General features: G+C 38.4%; 1 protein-coding gene across 3 annotated transcripts; it reads right to left on the bottom strand.

Moving 5' to 3' along the window:
* Positions 1–209: 209 nt before the first annotated feature.
* On the bottom strand, positions 210–21,978 carry wech (tripartite motif containing 71 protein wech). Of its 3 annotated transcripts, none has more exons than XM_074097848.1 (2): positions 21,627–21,978; positions 210–8,467 (listed from the first exon to the last, which is right to left on the bottom strand). In XM_074097848.1, the coding sequence occupies exon 2, from the start codon at positions 8,441–8,443 to the stop codon at positions 6,164–6,166; it is 2,280 nt and encodes a 759-aa protein (XP_073953949.1). In that variant the 5' UTR covers positions 8,444–8,467; positions 21,627–21,978; the 3' UTR covers positions 210–6,163. The 3 variants fall into 3 exon arrangements, with proteins under 3 accessions (XP_073953949.1, XP_073953950.1, XP_073953948.1); XM_074097849.1 differs by having other exon boundaries at positions 21,614–21,978; XM_074097847.1 differs by lacking the exon at positions 21,627–21,978 and adding an exon at positions 10,794–10,973.
* Positions 21,979–22,285: the final 307 nt, after the last annotated feature.

Genomic DNA, 22,285 nt, shown 5'->3' on the forward strand with positions numbered 1-22,285 from the left:
CTCAAGTTTTTTTTATGTGTTTTAGCCCATTCGCAGAACGTCAATATCACTACAACTGCGATAATACAAACGTTAATAACTTTCGAAACTTTCAAGGTGAAAAGGAGACGTTGGCAAGGAAGTTGAGCTTTGTAATTAAACATATTATCACACATTGGCCACTAACTTAAAATCTCTTTTCCACTTCTGCTTAAATAATAACACCACTGTTCTATCAATCACTTTATTAAATTTTCATACAAAATTCCATTAAAAATTTCAAAAATTTCATGACATTATATAGCGTCAGTTATAATTAATAAGAGAATGTAATGATAAATTACCGATAGGGCAAAATAATGTAAACCAAATACGGTAGCACTAAATTAAAATATAGGAACATTTTATAAAATTTCAGTCTTCATTTAACAGTATTACCGAAGTTAACGTAAGATATAGTTATAAAAAAAAAGATAGTAAAGACTGCTGTCCACTAGGTCACTAAACATTTGCAATGGTTACAATATTACTATGTACCTAGAAACAAACAAATTATGTTGAAAATGTAAAGCACACAGTAGTATTTTGGGCGTACAGAATCAGTAGACAACAGACTTCTAAGCGGTGATCTGACCACCGTTACATTAATTCCAATAATATTCAGTCTTCAATGCTTCACAAGTGAGGTAGATGCGGTTATAATATTAACTTTGAACACAACTAGCGGCGGGCGGGCGCGGCTGCCGCAGACAACCGCTCCCGCCGAGGCCCGTGTACAAAAATACTACTTATCTCCGTAACACATGATATTTACCGTCATTACATTCCTCTCCTACTTGTAATCGTGCTGGTAAAGAGTGGATTTGTATCGCTCGATAGCACATGTCCACATAAATCATTCGACAGTTTTTTAAAGTGACTTTTGGCGCCCAACAGCACAAGCAAATGCGGATTGGAAAAAGTTATGTTAGAATCCGACGTTTCTATTATACCGTCACTAATGGTTAGTTTACCTCTGTTCCAATTGATCGGGCTGTTGGGACGGTCGTGGCCACGTAACGAAAAATGAACACAATTAGGAGACAAATTAATGTTATTTACCACTAAGACTAACACAACACAAGCGCCTATTTAACATTACAAAAATAGCACGAAAATGGCTTAGTACAATTAGCTAAAATCTCGTAACCGAATGAGTTTTATGCTGTACCGAGTTGCGTCTCCCGCCTGAATACATCGGCCGCTGAACGTTTAGCATCAAAAACTTGTAAAAAATTATGATTACGTTTCAATTATTTATCATTAAGTTGTCAATTTTATTGCATTTATCACAAAACCACAATTATACTGCTAGCTGCTAGCAGGTCTCACAAAATAGGTACTCGTCGCTGCAGCGACGGAAATTTCGCCCCGGAATCGTGGTAATTTCGAAAAGCTTCACGATGAGCCTGTTGTATAAAGGTCGTGTTTTACAAGGGCTGAGGCAAAAGAAACCGTCAAAACATAATACGGTCACTATCCGACGTCAAAGTTATTTCAAAATGTATTTACCTACCATATTTATTATGTACCTATAGTGATATCATACACATAAATACGCGTGAAAATCATGAAAGTTTAAAACAATCAATCTTCGATATTACCACAATCTCAAGGACAGTAACAAAAAAAATATAAAAAAACATAACCAAGCTTAAAAGTGTTTTAAAATTAAGTCGTGCCCCATTTAGCTTCCAGCTAAGCTGGCCCGGAGTCGCGCCGCGGCGGCCTAGGGCGCCGATGCTGGACCTTCATGCAAGGTGAAGTGGTAACATTAATATGTTCTCATAATTATTCAATCGTTTTGAGCCGCTCCGAGCTGACTATCTTCTATAGAAACGATACGAGCAAAGATTTTAAATCTGACTACTGGCTAGATTGTTACCACTCCATCAGCATTGTTTACAAAGGATGGAAAAGTTGGACGCCGAGACCACACCCAGTGGCAGACTATACGTTAAATTACTTTTCGTCATTATGACAGACTGGTGACATTCTTAGAATGCTCTCGTAATCAGTAGGTACATTACCATTATGGTTGTCTGCGTTTGCTTTGCAAATCCAAACGTTTTTTTTAAACAACTGTGATTTTATGAATATTTGAGATTCGTTGTTAAATATTAAGTCGTAAAGAAATATTGAATTCCACACAAAAGTGTTAGTCTCCGAAAATACATAATAAAAAAATGCATCTCATGCCACACATTATTTTTAAAATAACGTAATACTTTAATAATGGCACCGAACAAAAATATCACTGATTTGAAAACAAAATATTAATAATTATATAATTATATCGGAATCTGTCAATATGTCAAGACGCAAACTACACGCACACTCGACTACACCACTCACTTACACTACAGACCGCGCCCGGCCCGCGTGGAGCGACTCTCCGCAGAGGACGCTAACACAGGACGGGCACCAAAACACAGACCGCGCCCGGCCCGCGTGGAGCGACGCTCCGCAGAGGACGCTAACACAGGACGGGCACCAAAACACAGACCGCGCCCGGCCCGCGTGGAGCGACGCTCCGCAGAGGACGCTAACACAGGACGGGCACCAAAACACAGACCGCGCCCGGCCCGCGTGGAGCGACTCTCCGCAGAGGACGCTAACACAGGACGGGCACCAAAACACAGACCGCGCCCGGCCCGCGTGGAGCGACGCTCCGCAGAGGACGCTAACACAGGACGGGCACCAAAACACAGACCGCGCCCGGCCCGCTTGGAGCGACGCTCCGCAGAGGACGCTAACACAGGACGGGCACCAAAACACAGACCGCGCCCGGCCCGCTTGGAGCGACGCTCCGCAGAGGACGCTAACACAGGACGGGCACCAAAACACAGACCGCGCCCGGCCCGCTTGGAGCGACGCTCCGCAGAGGACGCTAACACAGGACGGGCGCCAAAACACAGACTGCACCCGGCCCGCGTGGAGCGACGCTCCGCAGAAGGCGCCATCACAGGACGGGCGCCAAAACACGTAAAAAAGTGTCACAAAGACACACAAGAGACCATCCTTTGTGGCACAAAACCCTAGACATGAGCCAGTATATCAAAAACATTACGCATCTCTCAACCCAAATACAGGCTCGGAAGTCAGAACGGCATTGTCCACGCGGACCCAGTTCAAACAACAATTTTCGTTTCTTAGGCAATTATTGAAGTTCAGACTCTCGATCTAATTACGACTATAACATAATCAGTTCCTTATTAAATTCTAAATTCCGCATCACATGAAAATTGTTGCTTGAATTGTTTTAGTGTTTACACTAATGGATATCCGGCTAGGATATCGGGTAAGTCGAAAAACATATGTATTTAATTTATCCTAACTTAATCCTACGTACAAAAGAGAAAATGTTAGTTTAACTTTTACATCCTAATTGTCCTAAATAATTAAGAGCAACACTTCCCAACTATTTAAGAAAAGTTCGCTCGTAATACAAACGCCACGACGATGACCATGCTATGCTTATTAATGAGTAGGTATGATATCTAAAATATATATATTGGGGAGTGTGTCTTACAATACAACTTAACTACTTGTCTATCAAGCAATTATTATGATATACGGTAACGTCCCATGGTAGAACCGTGGTTCTCGTCTTCACAAGTGTCGTGATATGGCACCCTACTCGACAAATAGACTGCTCGTTAAAGATACTGTATCGTTTAGCCCTATTATAACATGCGATTATTAGTAAGTCCTCACAACAGCAAAGCGACAGCTACGCTCTATGTACAGTTGTAAAAGCTACTCGCGGCGACGACGACGGCCTCTCGTGGCGCAGAGGCGCCGCGATCGTTGGCGCTACTAGGTATATTTGTATTTATCTACGTACGAAGCTCTTGTATGAATCAACCTTTCATACCATGCCCACCAGGCATGTTACTACATACATAAACTTATATTAAATACATTAAGTGAACACATATAGACTGAACACAGCGTTTAAAATCGAATAACTTCGACGTATCTCTAGTAATAGACTTATTATGCATTTATAGAATTCAAGGACAAAATTTCACTACAATATTTAAACTAATACAACAATTTTGATTGTATATAAGAGCACACAATTAACTAAGTAAAAATTATTTCTTTGTAGAAGAATATCTATCAATTATGTACCTAACCCTAAACCCAATTCCTTTAATCGTTTGATTAAAGTCGCATCATTTGCTAATCAGTTACAAGTTACTCTATAAACTTAAGTGATATTATCGACGTCTGCGAATGCTAGTTTAAAAAGTTAATCTCAATTCTTACATAATATCATAACACTAATAAACGTAGTTAAATCAACAATGCAGAAATTATTACATATGTCTTTTTAGGTTGTACATTTTCCAATTCACATGCCTAATTAACTCTTACTGACATTTTATTACAGTGTTTAGAGTTGGCCAGTGATAAAAACCCTTTGGGTACCGAGTGGCGCCCGCACCTTGGCTCCAAGAATCGCTGAATTCTTCTGAGAACTAGGTCACCGCAAGCAGTACTAAGTAGTCTAAGCAGCAGCTGGGAACATCTAGTTATGGAACGGTCGGAGGGTTTTTAGGATTCGTGAACGAAATGTTATCTGCGTTTTGCTCGATCTATACACCATGCATGGTTGTAAAGAACCATTCGTGCATTAGTGTGCGAGTTAAACTCTCACTTGCTCGGTTTTTATTATAAATTAGAATTAAATGCTTCAATAGTTTATTTTAACTACGTTTATTGGGTAAGTAAGTGCAGGAGATTGACTGGGTACTAAGTTCAAATTTTGTATCCGTTCGTCATAAATGTATGAATATCTAATAAAGTGTATAGAGAAACTATTTAACTTAACAACCCTCTTGATCTCTCCTAAATACAAAATCAATTAATTAATAAACAAAAATGTTACACGCAGTAACAGGTTGACAATGTACCAATATTTAATCGAACGCTACGATTCGTAATTCAGTTCTTCGTTCGCGTTTTATGCAAGTTTTTTTATTTATTAATTTAAGCTGCAGTCTCAATTATTTTCACTAAATTTAAGTTTAAAAAAAAATCGCTCAAATTTAACATGAAATAAAAATATCACGATACTTATTCAAATTATTAATACGCGCGTCGAATGTCGGCGGCCGTCGGCACAGGCACGCGGTTCCGCGTTATTAAGACAGTCTTCTAAAGTCAGTCTTAAACTTTTATTGCATTGACTTGCTTGCACGATAATACTACGCTACATTGCGTTTCAATAAATTTAATAGTGTTTGAGAAAATGTGCAGCTTTCTCGCCAATTAAGTTATATTATACCGCTTTATAACAGCGTTCAACAAAAATGAATATACCTAGATATTAATATCAAAGTAAATGTGAAATAGTGTATGAGGAAACACCGACGCTTGAGTTTAATGATTTAACCAAGTTAAAAACTCATAAGTCATAAACTAACATTTTGGAAAAATACTTTTCAAGTTTCTAAATTATCTCACATAAAAACATCTTTTACATCACATTGTGATTTCACTTTCCTTACGATTTGTAGGTTTTTCTTATTTAATAATATTAATCGTAAGTCTAATCGGACAAAGCGTAGTCGACATAATGTAAGTGCTCCGATTATAGATTTGGTGTATACCAGGTTAGACTACGGGATAATGACGGCTACCGATACAAGTTAAGTGCTACTACGTCAAGTACGTTTGGTCCTTAAAGACTAGTCTAATGCTGATATCAAAAACAAATGACTATTATGGTAACCAAACATCTAACAAAATATAAGAAAATTTGATTTGCAAATACTTATCATGAGCAAATGCTTAGATTCAGAACAAGCTAGGCTCGCTCGGACCATTCCAATGATTAATAAAATTGGCACGTTATCAAAAGAAATCACAAAAGAACAAAGTAGAATACGGACGACCTTAGGCCACTGCTAGTAGGTATAGTAATCGAGAAGAAACCTAGTTACTTCCATAATTTAACTAACCTTACATCAAATATATTTATAAAGTAGCACTAAAATCCCGATGTCAAGTTAATATTTTTGGCGAAATAGTCTTTAATCGTATTTGAAAAATCGGGAACTTTCACGTCTTGGGTCCGGTTTCCCCTCGAGACCTATACCGATATACCATATACATAATACATTAAGTTAGCGAATTAATATACCTTGATGTACTGCTTGCCGTGCGAGGAGAGATCGCGAGCGGTGTCTGGCAGAGTCTCGAAGAGGACAACGAGGTATCCCTCGGGAGTGAGAGCCACGTCGCTAGGACGGTCTTTGTCGTCTAGCCCCGGGCTCTTCAAGTCCACGGCCCACAGGATACGCAGCTCCGCCGTGAACACCAATACGCGGTGATTCTTCGAGTCCGCCACGATGATGCGCCCGTCGTCATCCGTCACTATCCCTGACGGACGGTTCAGCTCCCCTACACCCGATCCCTCACGCCCTATAGAGCACAACACCTTCGACAGAGTCGGATCCACCATAAGCAAACGGTGGTTCTCGAAATCGGACACGATTATATTTCCTGATGTCGTGAAGCACACGCCCCTCGGAGTCGTCGGCCCCTTTAACATTTTGTTGGGGTTGGCCCCCTCGAACACGAACTTTGTGATGTAAGCGCCTTCGCTGGTGAAGAGCTGGATGCGATGGTTGCGTGTATCGGTCACGACAATGTTTCCCAAAGTGTTGACCGCAACGTCCCAAGGATACTGGAATTGGCCGCACTCTTTGCCAAATGAACCGAACTTCAGAATGAACTCTCCATGACAAGTGAAGATCTGCACTCGATGATTATCTTTGTCTATGACTATTATTCGCCCGTATGTATCTGTGGTAATACCAGCCGGCAGATCGAATTCGCCAGGCTCGGTTCCCTTGCATCCGAACATTGATTTGAATTCTCCACGGCTGTTGTAAATTTGAATCCGATTGTTTCTTCTGTCTGCAACTATAATGTTGCCCTCTCTATCGACACACAAACCCCATGGTCGGGACACCTGGCCCTCATCCTGGCCCTCTTTGCCAAAAGAAAACGTAGGAACACCAGGTATTGGGCTTCTAGTCTGTCTTACGGATACAGCATCCCAGAATCCAGGAATAGCCTGGCCGATTCCGCGAGGGAGATTATAAGATTGCAGGCAGTGATGCGAAGCCCTGGTGTGGCAAGGCATATAATCAGGCACAGATCTGACGCTATTGGTGGATGGCATTTTATAGGATGACGCAGGTGGATAAGTTTGGGCGGACTGCAAAGCCTGTCGAGGTTGCTGTAGGGCGGGAGGAAGATTGCCCACAGAATACGAGGAGCTGGCCAGCGACGGTTGCACATCGCCTTGCCTCTTCAGTTGATCAACTAATTCATAATTTGGAGGTATAAAAAGAATCCTCTCCTCCATCACGTACATTTGTTTAAACATGCACGAATAGAAATCAACTTGAGCCCTGCCCTTTTCTTTGGCCATAAATAAATCAATACCTTCTGATTCCATGCTCCGTACCAGCGTCTCATTAGTGTGAGCAAGGCCAGAAAGGATGCCGCGCAGCGTGTTCATATGCTCAGTGAGCTCGTTCATTTTGGAAATTCTCAGCTTTTCCACTTTGTCCAGTAAATACTTCTCGCGGTCTTCTATAGCTTGCGCGTAACAACGCATCGCCTTTCTAATTTTTAAATTAGCATCGGTGGTTTCCTTCTCGTAGGACTTTGATACGGCTACCGCACGATCTATGGCAGTTTTAATAGCTTTTGTTCCCGTCTTAGTATCTTCAATAGCTTTTAAAACGCCTAGACGGCACATGTCAAGTGCGCCCTTGATGGGCGTATAAGCGTGATCTTTATGCATCCAGAGCGTGCATTCCTGGCAGATGAAAACGACGCAGGGTTCGCAGTAGAACCTGACCGGTTCGGCGTGTAGTTCGCAATATACCTCCTTCTCGTTGGTGACCGAGCTGGGTCTTACGCCGATAGGCGATATCTGGTGGATGGGGAGTAGCGTATGCTCTCTGATCTGGCAGTCGGAGGTGGCGCTATGGCAGCAGTCATGGCAGAAAATGTCGTTACACTCGAGGCAGCGTGTGGTGGGCGTGCGCTCCTCACACCGGAAGCACGTGATGGACACAGAAGAAGAGGTGCCGGGAGAGCCGCTCGAGTTATCCTCTTTGGAGTGGTGCTGGTTGTTGTTGTTGGAGGTGGTGTTGTACTCACGAGTGATGGGTCCGAGGGGGTGGTGCATGGTGGTTGGGGGCAAGGCCCAGATGTCGTAGGGCATGGGAGAAGAGGTGGAGCTGGCGTGCAGCGCGGAGGGCTTGTTGTCGAGCATGCTCGAGATGATGTGCGATATGGCATGCGGCTCGTCGCGGCCTGCCGCCGCGCCCGCGCTGCCCGACGCGCTCGTGGGCCCGCCCCGCCCCCGCGGTAAATTCCCAAACGACGACATTGATTCAGGCAAGTCACATCAGACCTGAAATAGAAACATAATTATGACGCTTAAGTTTTTGGAGAACGTAGGTCATAGTTGTTTAACGGCACGTCTGCGGCTCTAAGCACATAAATATTTATGTAGTAGGGGTTTGGTATAAATGAGACTCGAGCGAGCTATAGGAAAAAATACATACATAAAATCACGCATCTTTCACAACGGGGTAGGCAGAGACTACACCCTTCCACTTGCTACGATTCTGGCATACAACTCTCGCTTCCTCTACATTCATCAATCTTATCAAAAATGCACGTCGGTTTAGAGTACTCCTGACCCAACCTTTCTTCAGAACGTCCCCGATTATCTTGGTACGTTCGTCTAGGCCTTCCTCTTTCAACGTTCCCATTCACGCTCGTCTTATAGATACGCTAAAAATACAAAAAAACGCAAGAAAAAAATACGCTACGTAATATTTATACAAAAACTTTAAAATCCCCAGGTAAAATTTATCTGAAAACCGTAGTATTCTGCCCTACTAAGCCGAAACATATTATTAAATTTTTTCGTAATGGCTACGGAACCCTATTTCGGGCGTGTCCGACACGCTCTTGGCCGGTTTTTTTTTTCTAATCAAAATAGCGGTATCTCACAAAATAGCACAAATGACAGAAATTAGATATAATCTGCTTATGTCAATAATATATATGGTCCAAAATACCTATAAATAAAGTTTTAACATCTTTAAGGATTGTTTTTCAAGGTGCGAAAATACAATTTACAAAAAGTAGATTTTGAGGAACTCTGATTGAGATAGAGCTTTTCGGCTAAGCACTAGCAGGACAGTATTCATTATACTCGTACAAGTATGTATATCTATCCGTTGCCTAGATATACATAGCTTTGCTTAATTTGAAACTAGGTCAATTGATTTTAATTAATTGTCACATGCATGATATATATACTCGTATATTTTTTAAATTATAGTCAACTAGTTATCCGCTCGCGACTTCGTCCGCGTTAGATAATTTTTTCGCGTGAAACAATAACTTTCAAGATAAAAGTAGCGTATTTCCTTTTTATCGAAATCTACCAAGCAGATTACCCATGAAAATAAACGAACAAATAGAAAGAGATAAAGATAATTTATTTGTCAAACATGAGTTCCTATATACAATTATTGAATTGAATAGGTATAAAGATGTTCAATAATTTTATGTCCTGTCCTTCATGTCTTGCCTTTCAGCATACAAATTTTATACTTATGAATTTTAATTTCTTTTTAGCGGAACTCTTTGGTTTTCAGGGAATTTAAGTGTCTGCCATATATCAACTCAACACATACTCTTTATCAGCTAGTCAGTTAGTATAAAAAATATTCCCTATCCCGCGGGAAGTTCTAAGTCTCTTTTTAGTACTTTATCATCATCATAATAAAAAAATATATAGGTATTCCAAATACCTATCAAGTCTCTATGTCAGCTAGTATGTTAGTATAAAATAGTACTCTTTATTTCTTATCCCATAGGAATTTCGGTATATCCTGAAAAAATGTTTTTAATTATTTTAGGTGCTAGTAAGTACCTACCTACCTACTTGTATAGCAAATTGAAGTCTCTAATAAATATAGTTACAGAGATAGAGCCACTTTAAAGCGAAAATATATATATCCCATTATTCCCTATCCCGTAGGAATTTAGAAAAAATCCTTCTTAGTGTATCTCTATGACACTCAAGGATGTGTGTCAAATTTGAAGGCTTTAGCTTCGGCAGTTTGGGCTGTATCATTCAGTCAGTCAGGACTTAGAATTTTATATATACATAAAATATTCGATAAAATAATATCAGACACAAGTTTATTTAGTTTAGTTGGTTTAGGTAATGAATGTCGCTAATATTTATCTTTAAAGAACAGTTCTTTGGTCACCAACGCACAAGTTAATTTTTAAAGTACCTACATACGTTTTGCTCCAATACTTAAAACTAAAAGCACGTTATCAAATCAAAGGGCTCTAGGATAACTTACTCTTTAATTTTCAATTTACTGTAATATACATGATGTGATGACATAGGGTTTAAAAAATATTTTCTTATGCCATGTTTGTGTTTTGACTCTACATGCACCACAATCATAAATACACCAGAACTTGGCCAATTTAAATTAATATTTAAAATTATTTTGTAAATCGTTCTAGAAACACAAAAAGGACCAATTATAATCATGATCATTTATAAAGAAATATCTATAATTAAAAAAAAACCCTAATAACTTATACGAATTTTTAAAAAATCCCTAAAACGAGTAAAGTTAAGTGGAGTGGAAACCCAGAAAATATGAATAAATAAAAACAAAATATTTATTTGTACTTACAATATCGACCAAAACAAATGGTTAAAGTTGTGGGCCACTGAACTTTACGGCCAGCAAACAAAAACTTAAGTGGCAAACAAACTAAATATTTACTGTAACAAATCAAAAAAATAAAATATCACTGGACGTGTTCATCCAACGGATGTTATGGATGCACTGTGCCTCTCCATAAACTGCAGTTTGCGAAAAAAAATCTATCCCAAATCTTTTGTGCGCTCCCTACCACTACCCCTCATTCGTAGGTAGCTACCCCAGAACAGGACGCGAATAGAGTCGTACCCGTGTTAGAGCGAGACAGTAACATTAAATGTCGCATTCCAAAATTTTCCATAATATAGATAAAGAGCGTTTACTATGATTAGGGTTGGCAAACGTAACTGCAGGGCTACTACGAAACTCGAAGTTCGTGTCGTGCGGTCCCTCTGACCCTTATACTATTTAATACGAGAGCGAGAGGGACGGTACGATACGAACTTCGACGTAGTAGCCCTTGGTTATGATAAAATACAACTACACTACATTTTGCTCCAATTTGTTAAAATTAGTGCACGTTATCAAATCAATAATAATCTAGGATAACTAACTCTTAAATTTTCAATTTACTGAAATATACATACGTGATGAACTTTAGGAACTGATAATAAAAAACCACTCGCTCATTGCTGGTCTGATTTGATAACGGTCATGGTCAAACAATCATTAACAATAATCAACTCTGTCAACCCTGGCCTAGCTAACATAACAACAATATTGATGAGAATCAATCCCAAGCCAACGCGGGAGGAGACGGCGCCTGTTCTTTATAGTTGCGAGGGAGATAGTTGCTCAAGATTTCGTATTTTGGGAAGCAGCATGTGCGGGCGACGTGACCTTGGGATAGCTCCGGGCTTGAGGCAGGTCCGGACCCCAGCGCCGCCATCTTAAGCGGAGTGGAAACCCAGAAAATATGAATAAATAAAAACAAAATATTTATTTGTACTTACAATATCGACCAAAACAAATGGTTAAAGTTGTACCACTGAATTTACGGCCAGCAAACAAAAACTTAAGTGGCAAACAAACTAAATATTTACTGTAACAAATCAAAAAAATAAAATATCACTGGACGTGTTCATCCAACGGATGTTATGGATGCACTGTGCCTCTCCATAAACTGCAGTTTGCGAAAAAAAATCTATCCCAAATCTTTTGTGCGCTCCCTACCACTACCCCTCATTCGTAGGTAGCTACCCCAGAACAGGACGCGAATAGAGTCGTACCCGTGTTAGAGCGAGACAGTAACATTAAATGTCGCATTCCAAAATTTTCCATAATATAGATAAAGAGCGTTTACTATGATTAGGGTTGGCAAACGTAACTGCAGGGCTACTACGAAACTCGAAGTTCGTGTCGTGCGGTCCCTCTGACACTTATACTATTTAATACGAGAGCAAGAGGGACGGTACGATACGAACTTCGAGTTTCGTAGTAGCCCTACTGGTTATGATGAAAATACCAACGTTACAACTGACATTATTATTAATTTGTTACAAATTAGTGTTATGTTTTATTGACGTATCAATAATAATTATGTATCTACTAATTCAAAGTAAATACATTAAGACTTTCCCGAATTTGGTATAACGAACTACGTTAATGAACTCTTTAGGAACTGATAATAAAAAACCACTCGCTCATTGCTGGTCTGATTTGATAACGGTCATGGTCAAACAATCATTAACAATAATCAACTCTGTCAACCCTGGCCTAGCTAACATAACAACAATATTGATGAGAGGCAATCCCAAGCCAACGCGGGAGGGAGACGGCGCCTGTTCTTTATAGTTGCGAGGGAGATAGTTGCTCAAGATTTCGTATTTTGGGAAGCAGCATGTGCGGGCGACGTGACCTTGGGATAGCTCCGGGCTTGAGGCAGGTCCGGACCCCAGCGCCGCCATCTTAGCGCGCCCCCGCGGCTCCGAGTCCGGAGGGTGCCAAAAATCGATGCCAGCGCCCTTATATCCTGCAAAGGGCGCACCAATGCCATCTAATGCCCCAATACATATCTGTAACGCTTCTAACATGATTCCGTTTATCGATCTGTACTCATTTGTAATGCGATGAACCAATGTAACTTACGAGAAAGACCCAACTGACCCAAGACAAAAGTTCGTAACTCGAAACACAAGTTTATGGATACCACTAAACTACATAACGCCATGCGTATCATAGGTACCAAAATAATTTCTGTAAAATCCTGGACTACTCAGTTCTCCCATCATAGTTATGCTTAACAAGTCATGATCATCATACCAGCCAAAGTCCACTGTTGGACATAGGCCTCCAGTTGCCTCGGTTGGAAGCGGCTTGCGTCCACCGTGAACCCGCGACTTTAACCAGGTCATCCGCTTAACAAGTATCTAATTTAAAACTAACAACGTGATGGTATTGAGGTGATACCTACCGCAGTCAGATTTCTTTCACTGCCTGTACAAAAATCCTAAAAAGCGTGGTACTTAAATGCGGCCAAAGCGCACGTTTGCATAAATGAATAAGAATACAGATGTATTTTCAAGAATAACAATAGAAATTTGAACAGTGTTATCAGTTGGATTTCATAATATATGTTATGGGATTACATTGTCAAGCCCGCGGGGTTGTGGCAAGCAAACAATATTACCATATATATTTTTTTTTTAAATGGTTTAACTACTTTTTATACCAATGTCCTGGCAGCAATATGGGTATGGAACTGACTTAGGACTAATTAGGAGTTCCGTGTGGAACTTACAGTGTGGATGTCATGCGTCATTCCGCTCTCACTCTCACCATTACTTAGCTGTAATTCGCGGGTGAGCAAGGAAATTGTTTTAGTTCATTGATTGGACCTCCGATAACGCCTGATTCTTAATTTAATTGTGTTGTTGTATTTTAAATTTTGATGTGTTTTTAATTATTGTTTTACTGAATGTAAAAATTGTTTATTTCAAACAAATCTCAACTATCAAAAATACAAACTGAGACATGGATGCACAGAAAAACCAGAAAAAGAGACCAGCGCTGGATATCGAACCCAGGTCCTCAGCAATCCGTGCTGCGTTCTATAACCCCTACACCACCGCTGGACAGGAATCTAGACACGAATTTCAGGTTGCTTTCTTTCTACTACGCTACGCTACTTAAGCAGCAGCACTAGCGACATCTATGTTTCGCTCTCATCGAGAGACGTCACATTCTTTCAGAACTAACCGCTCACCCAGACAAGAGATGTCGCTACTCAGCAATCAAATTAAGTATGTTTTGTTTTTTTTTTGGGAGTCTTTGTATTTTTTATTTCAACTCGAAATTTGTTACTTTTACGGGAATCCCATGAAACCATATCGAAAATTCGAACCATTTCGATACATACACGTAAAAGTAACAAATTTGGAGTTGGAATAAAAAATACAAAAAGACCCCAAAAAACCAATCATAAATCTCAACTTGTCATGCTTATTAGGTACTTAGGCAGGTGGTAAAGCCACTTATACGACTAGATGTCTTATACGCTACCTACTACACCTTAACGACTAAGAGCGTGTACCTAATTGTGTTCGTGAGTAAAGTAGGTTACTACTGTTACTAGGTGAAATGCAGAATGGAGTGCTAACTATTTCTAGGCGGACTATCCTGACATGGAATGCTACAAAACCAAAATATAATCAATAATACCAACCTACAACGCACGTTTCTTTGTAATACTATCTCTTTTTTTGTAATTCATCAGTCTGAGCTGCAGATCTAATAAAAAAAAACAGAGATACTTATAGAGATTATAGATAACGTATAATATATACATTATACACTTCATAATTTCAATCCATAAGGTATGACGTGGCTCTGTCTGATGTTCAATCGAATTGGATCGATTTCATACCGAAGATTCAACTCTGAGTGAAAATACTGATAACATAGACTAACAATCTTTTATTGGTAAATATACTTACTTTTAGTTAATTACATACTACAAATTACTCAACCAAATTTTTGTAAGTCTTAGTTATTCGCAGAGGCTTTTTCAGTCGTTTCTTTGTCCCCACGACAGCAAAAAATCCAAAGCCAGTGGTTTTTGTTCGGCACAATGCATTTGCGCAGGTCGGAAACACCCTGCAGTCCTCCGAAGGGATAACAAAATGGTGCTCAAACTCTCACCACTTGGTAAGGCGGATCCAGAAAGTTATTTACCACTAGCATACTAGCGCACACATAGCACACTAAATTGAAACACATCCTAAGTGTTAGCTTATCGATGCTTTCATTTCATACAATAAATGTTTTTGATCCAACTTGTTTAATGGTTACTAATTTAATTACACAGTCGGACGGAAATCTTCGTGTGCTTCATTTTTTTGTATCATTATCAATTTTCATCATTATTACATCACTATTACTTATTTGTTCATCAAACTTGGTAAGAACTTTACCACGTAACAACTACGGAATAGTCTTTATCTTGTAACTAAATCTTATCCTGATTTGCAATTTCCGCCAATATTTGGTACGTAGATATAATTATATATGTATAATATATTTCGCTTTGACTTAGTGTCGATATAAATTTTGTTGATGACTTTGTTTCTATGTTCCAATTTTTCAATCCATAATACTAAAGCCGCCCGTTTGAAAGCGTATTCCGGAACAACTGGTATATGCCTCCCGGTGACCCGGTGAAAGCTAATTCACATTTTCCTCATTTCTCTGGGCTAAAGTTTGAGCAGCAACGGTGCGCAAGAATAATGTAAGAGTCTACTACCTGCGTGGAAAGCCTTCGAGAACCCGCATCCTTCGGAAAGCGCATTTGTTCGCCACGGTTGGTTTAAAACTTCATTGTTCATGGAAATAACGTTGTAATTTGTAACAAAGGAAGCAAACGTCTTAAATTGGGAACGGCCGGTCATTAGAAAGAAAGCTTGGGACTTATTTTACAGCCTATGGTTTTTGTAAGTTTTATTTATCAGCATCTCAAAAGAAATAAGTTTCCCTTTATTGCAAGTCTTTCGCCGAGGCTTTGCTTTATCTGTCCAGATTTCGGACAATAGGTAAAAAGCTATTGTACAGGATGACCATTGTAAAAGTATTATTTTGGTAGAGGATAACGATAACTCGTAAATTGGCCATTTTTTATTTTGTTGTCGTTTTTTTTTTCATTTTGAGTTCCTCATTCCGCATTCAGTTTAGTTACGAAATTTCCATACATTTTGTGTAATTTAATGAAAAAATTTGTAGGACATAATGTGAAATTGGGCTTACCATAGTCAGAATAAGCAACATTCAATTCACCAAATTTCATTGAAATCTGAGAAAAGAAAGATATCGACAACAAAATAAAAAATGGTCCAAATAAACCACGCGCATACATGTATGAATTTTGTAACTTAATATTTTACGCGAAACATGCTAAAACAGTTAGTGAATCAATCAATCCAAATTCTGTAATCTGTAGTCTTGAATCATAAATAAATAGACATCCCTGTCCTCGACATTTCATATTATTAAGTTTTTAGTAAGACCTATAAAGCAAGCTTAGTCCACTTTAATAAATTACTAGTTTATGTGAATTGAAAATATTTAGGTTAGTTTAGTTGCCTATCCCGTAAAAAAAAAAAACTTTATTTGTGGCTACGATACGTAAGGCATATCTCTGCAAAATTTAAAATCTTTTTAGCCCTAGCGGTTTAGGTTGTGCGTTGTCAGTCAGTCAAGGTACTGTTTTAAATGTGCATAGAAGATTAATTTATAAAAAGTTAAGGTATAAATCTTGGTTAAAATCAATTTGTACAATAGAAATGGCGTAGTATACTTAGGGGCTGTTTCACCATCCATTGATTAGTGTTAACTGGCGGTTAGGTGTGATGCCGTCTCTATTTGTTTTGTTCGAATAAACGGAGACGGCATCACATATAACCGTCAGTTAACACTAATCAATGGATGGTGAAACAGCCGCTTAATGTTTTCTGCTTATCCCCTCTAAAAAATTACCTCAGTATTCCCTATCTAAAGACATTATAATTTTTAAACAAATTATGTGTCACGTCCACTCGTAATCCTTGGGTTAGGAGCACTCGAATAAGCCGTCGAAATAATAGGGTAGGCTGTTCAGGGCAGGCTTTATTGGTATAAATAATTGCGGAAATATTTGAGGGGACCAGCACGCACGCGCACTGTACTCAAACCAAACCCAGCGCGCGGCACAGGGGCTCGCACACGTAGCCCGGGAGCAAGAACCAAATCCTTAAACTCCTGTTTGAATCTCCCTTTAGCAAGTCTGAGGTTGGCTCAAAAGAAAGAAGGCTGAATTTTTTTGCATATGCTGAGCGGCTGGGTTTGTTCAGGCTGCTCGTGCGCTCTATCAGTATACGCAGTAACTAGTTACGTGTAGTTATATAATGATAATGACGTAGGCATGTGCATCCAAAAAACAAAAAGGAAAACCTTTATTTAAAAGAAGTTTTCCTTCCGATATACGATAAAAAATTGTATAGACTATACTAATATTGATTGACTCTATAACGAAAGTGACAACGCCCCAATTTTGACTTGATGATTTTCGCAAAACATCGATATGCTTTTAAAAGCAGATATCGATAACATTCCATACGAAAATGCTATAACTACTAAAGTTTATTCCCGAAACAGAACCAACGACTCATAAAGTTATGAGTACTTGCCTACATAAATAATACGACGTGACTATTAAAACCCGCCAAGTGTGAGTCGAATTCACAAACAAAGAGTTCCGTTCCGATCCGAACACCAGGCTGTATTTAAAACTGCATAATACATAAGGTATATAGGTTAACTGGAAGAGATCCCTTTAAGAGATAAATTTGCCTTTTTACAACTCTTTTATTTTTATTAACTGTCATTTTCATGTTTGATGTACAATAAAGAGTTAGGTATACAATACAATAAAAATAAAGAAAGAAAATACATTTATTCACAACACAAGACACAACAATAGTATTAAGTACTTACAAATAGACAACACGTAGAACGCCTAATGAGATGAATAGAAATACCACGCGAACTAAAAGCGCGAGGCAACTATATGGCTAACAATACATATCCACACAGTTAGGTAAGTAGCGACACATTAATGATTATGTATTTTAATACTAACAAGGCCACCTACTTTTAATGCTGAATGTACATAGGTGCATTAGTTGTACATACATTCAGTTTTACATTTATCGACATAAAGCTACGATCTCTTTTCCATAAACGCGATGGTTAGAAAGGGACATTAATACATTATCCACGGCCTCTGACTTCTGATGCAAGTATGTGTTATCAATACTAAGTATTACTCGCGGTTTCGCGGGGGTGCACCATTAAGTATAGTGCAGGTATAATAAGTAAAAATGCGGTCTTAATATCCTTTTTCATGTAGGCGTACTTTATAATCTACGACACCAATAAAGTACGCTAAAATACCCTATTTACGTAAAACTTATTCTTACTGGATCGTTACTGGTTATGAGTACTTATGAGACTAAATAAACTGGTATCCACTTTTAAGGAGAAATAATAAATACTCTTTTTTTATTCTGTGTACTTTATTTTTGTCCTTCTAAAATGAAAAAATACTTTATTTGCCCTAAAAAAAGGTGGCAACCCTAAATACTACCCTCCTAACTTACACTAAAGGACGTAAGGTGCCAAAAGTTCACTATGAAGCTTAGTCCTTTTGTGTTAGCAGGGTAGAATACACGTCGTACCTAGTGTGGCTACCCGCAAAACATTTATGTTTTAGCAAAAAAATGTGAGACAAAAAAAATGTTTAGTAAAATAGATTATTTTCAGTAAACCGCAGTAGTTTGTATGTAGGTATTGGCAGAATAGGTATCTTAAAAAAAAAACTTCCCAAAGTTACTATTCCACGTGGACGAAGTCGCAGGCAAAAGCTATTTTGAATAAGTTTGTTTCGACTAGAGAACCCTTCATTATGCATAATCCGACAGTCCTTTGACCAAGTCTTTTTTATAAAAGATATTTATCAACCTTGCTTCGATGTGTTAAGTGTTAGACCGAAGGTAGACACAGGATAAAATTGTAAGTCCCAGAAAACCATTTTAGGAAGGACTATGAGCAACCAAAATTAAGTAAAATAGTTATTTATTCATTTGTTTTTTTTTTTTTTTTGTTAAGTATTTATTTATTTATAAAATGAAAAAAATAATAAAATACAATAAAACACAACTGTATCTCAATTTCATTTGTTTTATTTATTTGTTTATTTCATGCTCGAGCAACTTTCATTACAGGTTATAACCTAATGCAATAGTGCCTAAATTATGATTTTACACTTTGTCAATAATTTACTTATTCTAAAACATAACATAATACATGCATAATTACTTCTAATAATTCAGTCATGGTACAATGAAATAAATCACTTTTATCAGCAACTAGATTCAGTGTGCGCACAGTACGGCTGAGTGGTGCGTTCCGAAGCAAGTTGGTCCGGCCGCGCGGTTTCACCAGCAGCCGCGGCCGCCGCCGCCGCCGCGCCGCGTACTGGTCGGACACGCGCAGGCTCAGTTGCGGCAATATGTCCGGGTTGCATACTTCCCCCCGCAGCACTTTAACCACATAACCAGCGAGGGCTAGGTCTCTATGTGCCTCTAATTTGTTGTATCCCACCATGCCAATTACGAACAGTGTACGGTACATCAATGGGTAGAAAGGGTACACTCCAAACAGTTTCCAGTACAAGTACCTGGTAAATTTGTTCTGTATCCTCTCTAGCATATGTATATATTTGCTCTATTGCGGAGCCCATATCGCCGCATTGCATTCCATCTGACTCCATACCAGAGCATTATACAGAGCTGCGGTCGCTTTGACGTTCGTAAAACTCGCCGCTCGCCGAAGTACGAAGCCAAGCATCCTGTAAGCTTTTTTACATATGCTAACAATAATGTCCCCTGAAACTTATATCTCTGTCTAATCGCACTCCTAGGTCTTTTACGGTGTCCACCCTGCTCAACTGCCCCCCGTCACTTTATAATTGTAGTTGAGAGGCGCCTTGGCCCTGCCAAACGTTATTACGGTGCACTTATCTATATTAAACTGGAGCTTATTTCTCGAACTCCACTCTACAACTCTATTCACATCCCGCTGCAGACAGGCACAGTCCCCCTCGTCTTTGATCACCAAGAGCAACTTGAAAGTTACTCGTAAGACAAATTTTACTGACTAAATAAGGATTTTGTTAAAATTTATTTATATACTAGCGTTTACCCGCGGCTTTGCACGCTTTAATTATATACAACAGTTGAATTTAAATTCCGAGACCTTATTAAATTCTCGTGGGAATTCCCTAAAATTACATTGTGGTTATCAGTGACGTTAAATTAATACACCCATGCCAAATTTCATGACTAAACCCAACGTTTGTTATTTCGAGATTTTATCCCTATCCTGTGGGAACATCCGGATAAAAAGTAGCCTATGTGTTTTTTTTTATTCCAGACGTGCAGCTACCTACATACCAAATTTCATGACTCTAAGCCCAGCAGTTGTTATTTAGAGATTTTATCCGTATTTTGTTGGAATATATTGATAAAAAGTATCCTATGTTTTAATCCAGGTTATAAACTAACTTTTTGCTAAATTTCATTCAAATCTGTCCAGCTGTTTCAGCATGAAGAAGTAACAAACATACTCACTCACTCACAAACTCACTCACTCACAAACTCACTCACTCACTCACTTCACACAAACTTTCACATTTATAATATTAGTAGGATATCCTCCTGGGACCTAACTTTTTTAACAGACTTTTTTACTTACGCCCTAGACATGGTTCACCAGCTCTGTTATTTTGTATATTATTTAAAAATATTTAAGATTGTTTTTCAATAATCAATTTGCACTTTACGAAGTACATTCAGCCGTTATTCTTAGTGTTAATCGGTCCTTTATAAAGTATGTGAGGGCCCACGTGGATATTAGTATTTTTGATACAAGTAATTTTTGCTAATAGTACCTATTTTTTGTTAACCGAACCTGCAATGTTATCTCTTAGATGCATGTTTGCAAAATTACAGCTCTCAACACATATCATAGAATACACTTTTAAATATTTTAACTCATTTAACATAAACCATCATCAAATCATTTTATATAAACCAACTCATAGTCCAATTAGATTTTAATTGTGAATATATATATATACAATTATTGGTTTCATTTCATTGTATCAATTGCATATGTAATGTCATAATCTCAAACTCAAACTTTTATTTGCTTTGATATACCACAAATATTGAATCAAACTGTAAGTGCACTAGCTAAATTATTAACCTTTAAGTGGAGGTTCAAATTGACTTAGTCTCATAAAGCTGAAATGTCAAATTGCCTCTTTTATTTATATTCACATTTCACATGACTTTTTAAAGGAGGCATTATGAAATTGCGACACAATGAACACAAAGCTAGACTACATAAATAAATACCTACCAGGTTTATTTACGAGTTTCACTACCCTTCCACAACCAAATCATGCTGACAGTCAATGAAATAAGACTACTAATAAAGATAATAATTATACTTGTAAATACCTGCTGCATCGTGGATCATGCGCAATTTCACAAACAACGCAAAAGTGCATCGGGCGCGAGGTTTTACGACCAGATTCAACATAAGAAAACTGTTAAAAATAAATCTATTCTCTCCTTATATGTAACGAAAATATCATGCGGTCTCTTTATTTTGAAATTCGAATACAACCAGTTGGATGAGCAGCAGATAAAAATGAATCATTCTATGAATAGGTATATGTATCTCTACACACTCACCGCTCATATTTACCTCAAAATGCGCCACTAATATACGCCTGCATGACAAAATAACAGTCACACCGTATTTAAACACCATTTGTCCATTCAAAAGTAATGTTCTATAAGTCCCGACTGGATCAATTATTCACAATAATATGCCCGACAAAGCAGGTAGATTGCACAAAGATAGCTCTTACGATGATAGTCAATTGCAATTGCTTGTCATTGACTCCGTAAAGTTTATTGCACTAACTTCACATACCGCTGACCATCGCGATTACTTATTAGATTTGCTATTTCGCAATAATTGTTTATATTTATTTATTATCGTAAAACACCACGAAAACATCAGTCAGCAGTGAGGTGAATGAACGATCAATCAATTATTAACTTTTTGTCTATGGTTAATTGACAACAAACTGACTGACAGTACTAGGGATGCGTTAATCGATCCATATGATAGGCGTCTCGTTGACGACAACAAGGTTTTTTCTTGTTCATTCTTGGTCAGGTCAGTCGATATTTTACTTTCTATGTCCTTAGTGCATTGGTAGATTACTAAATCGTTGTCTGTATCAAAATTTATTTTTTCTTTTTAATTATCATAGAGTAAGATAAATATAATTATTTTTTTTAGTTCAGAAAATAACCTCTGTTGAAGTCAATATTTTAAATCGCTCGGATTGTGTC

This window comes from Choristoneura fumiferana, chromosome 14 (assembly GCF_025370935.1).
Source record: "Choristoneura fumiferana chromosome 14, NRCan_CFum_1, whole genome shotgun sequence".
Classification (NCBI taxonomy): Eukaryota; Metazoa; Arthropoda; class Insecta; order Lepidoptera; family Tortricidae; genus Choristoneura; species Choristoneura fumiferana.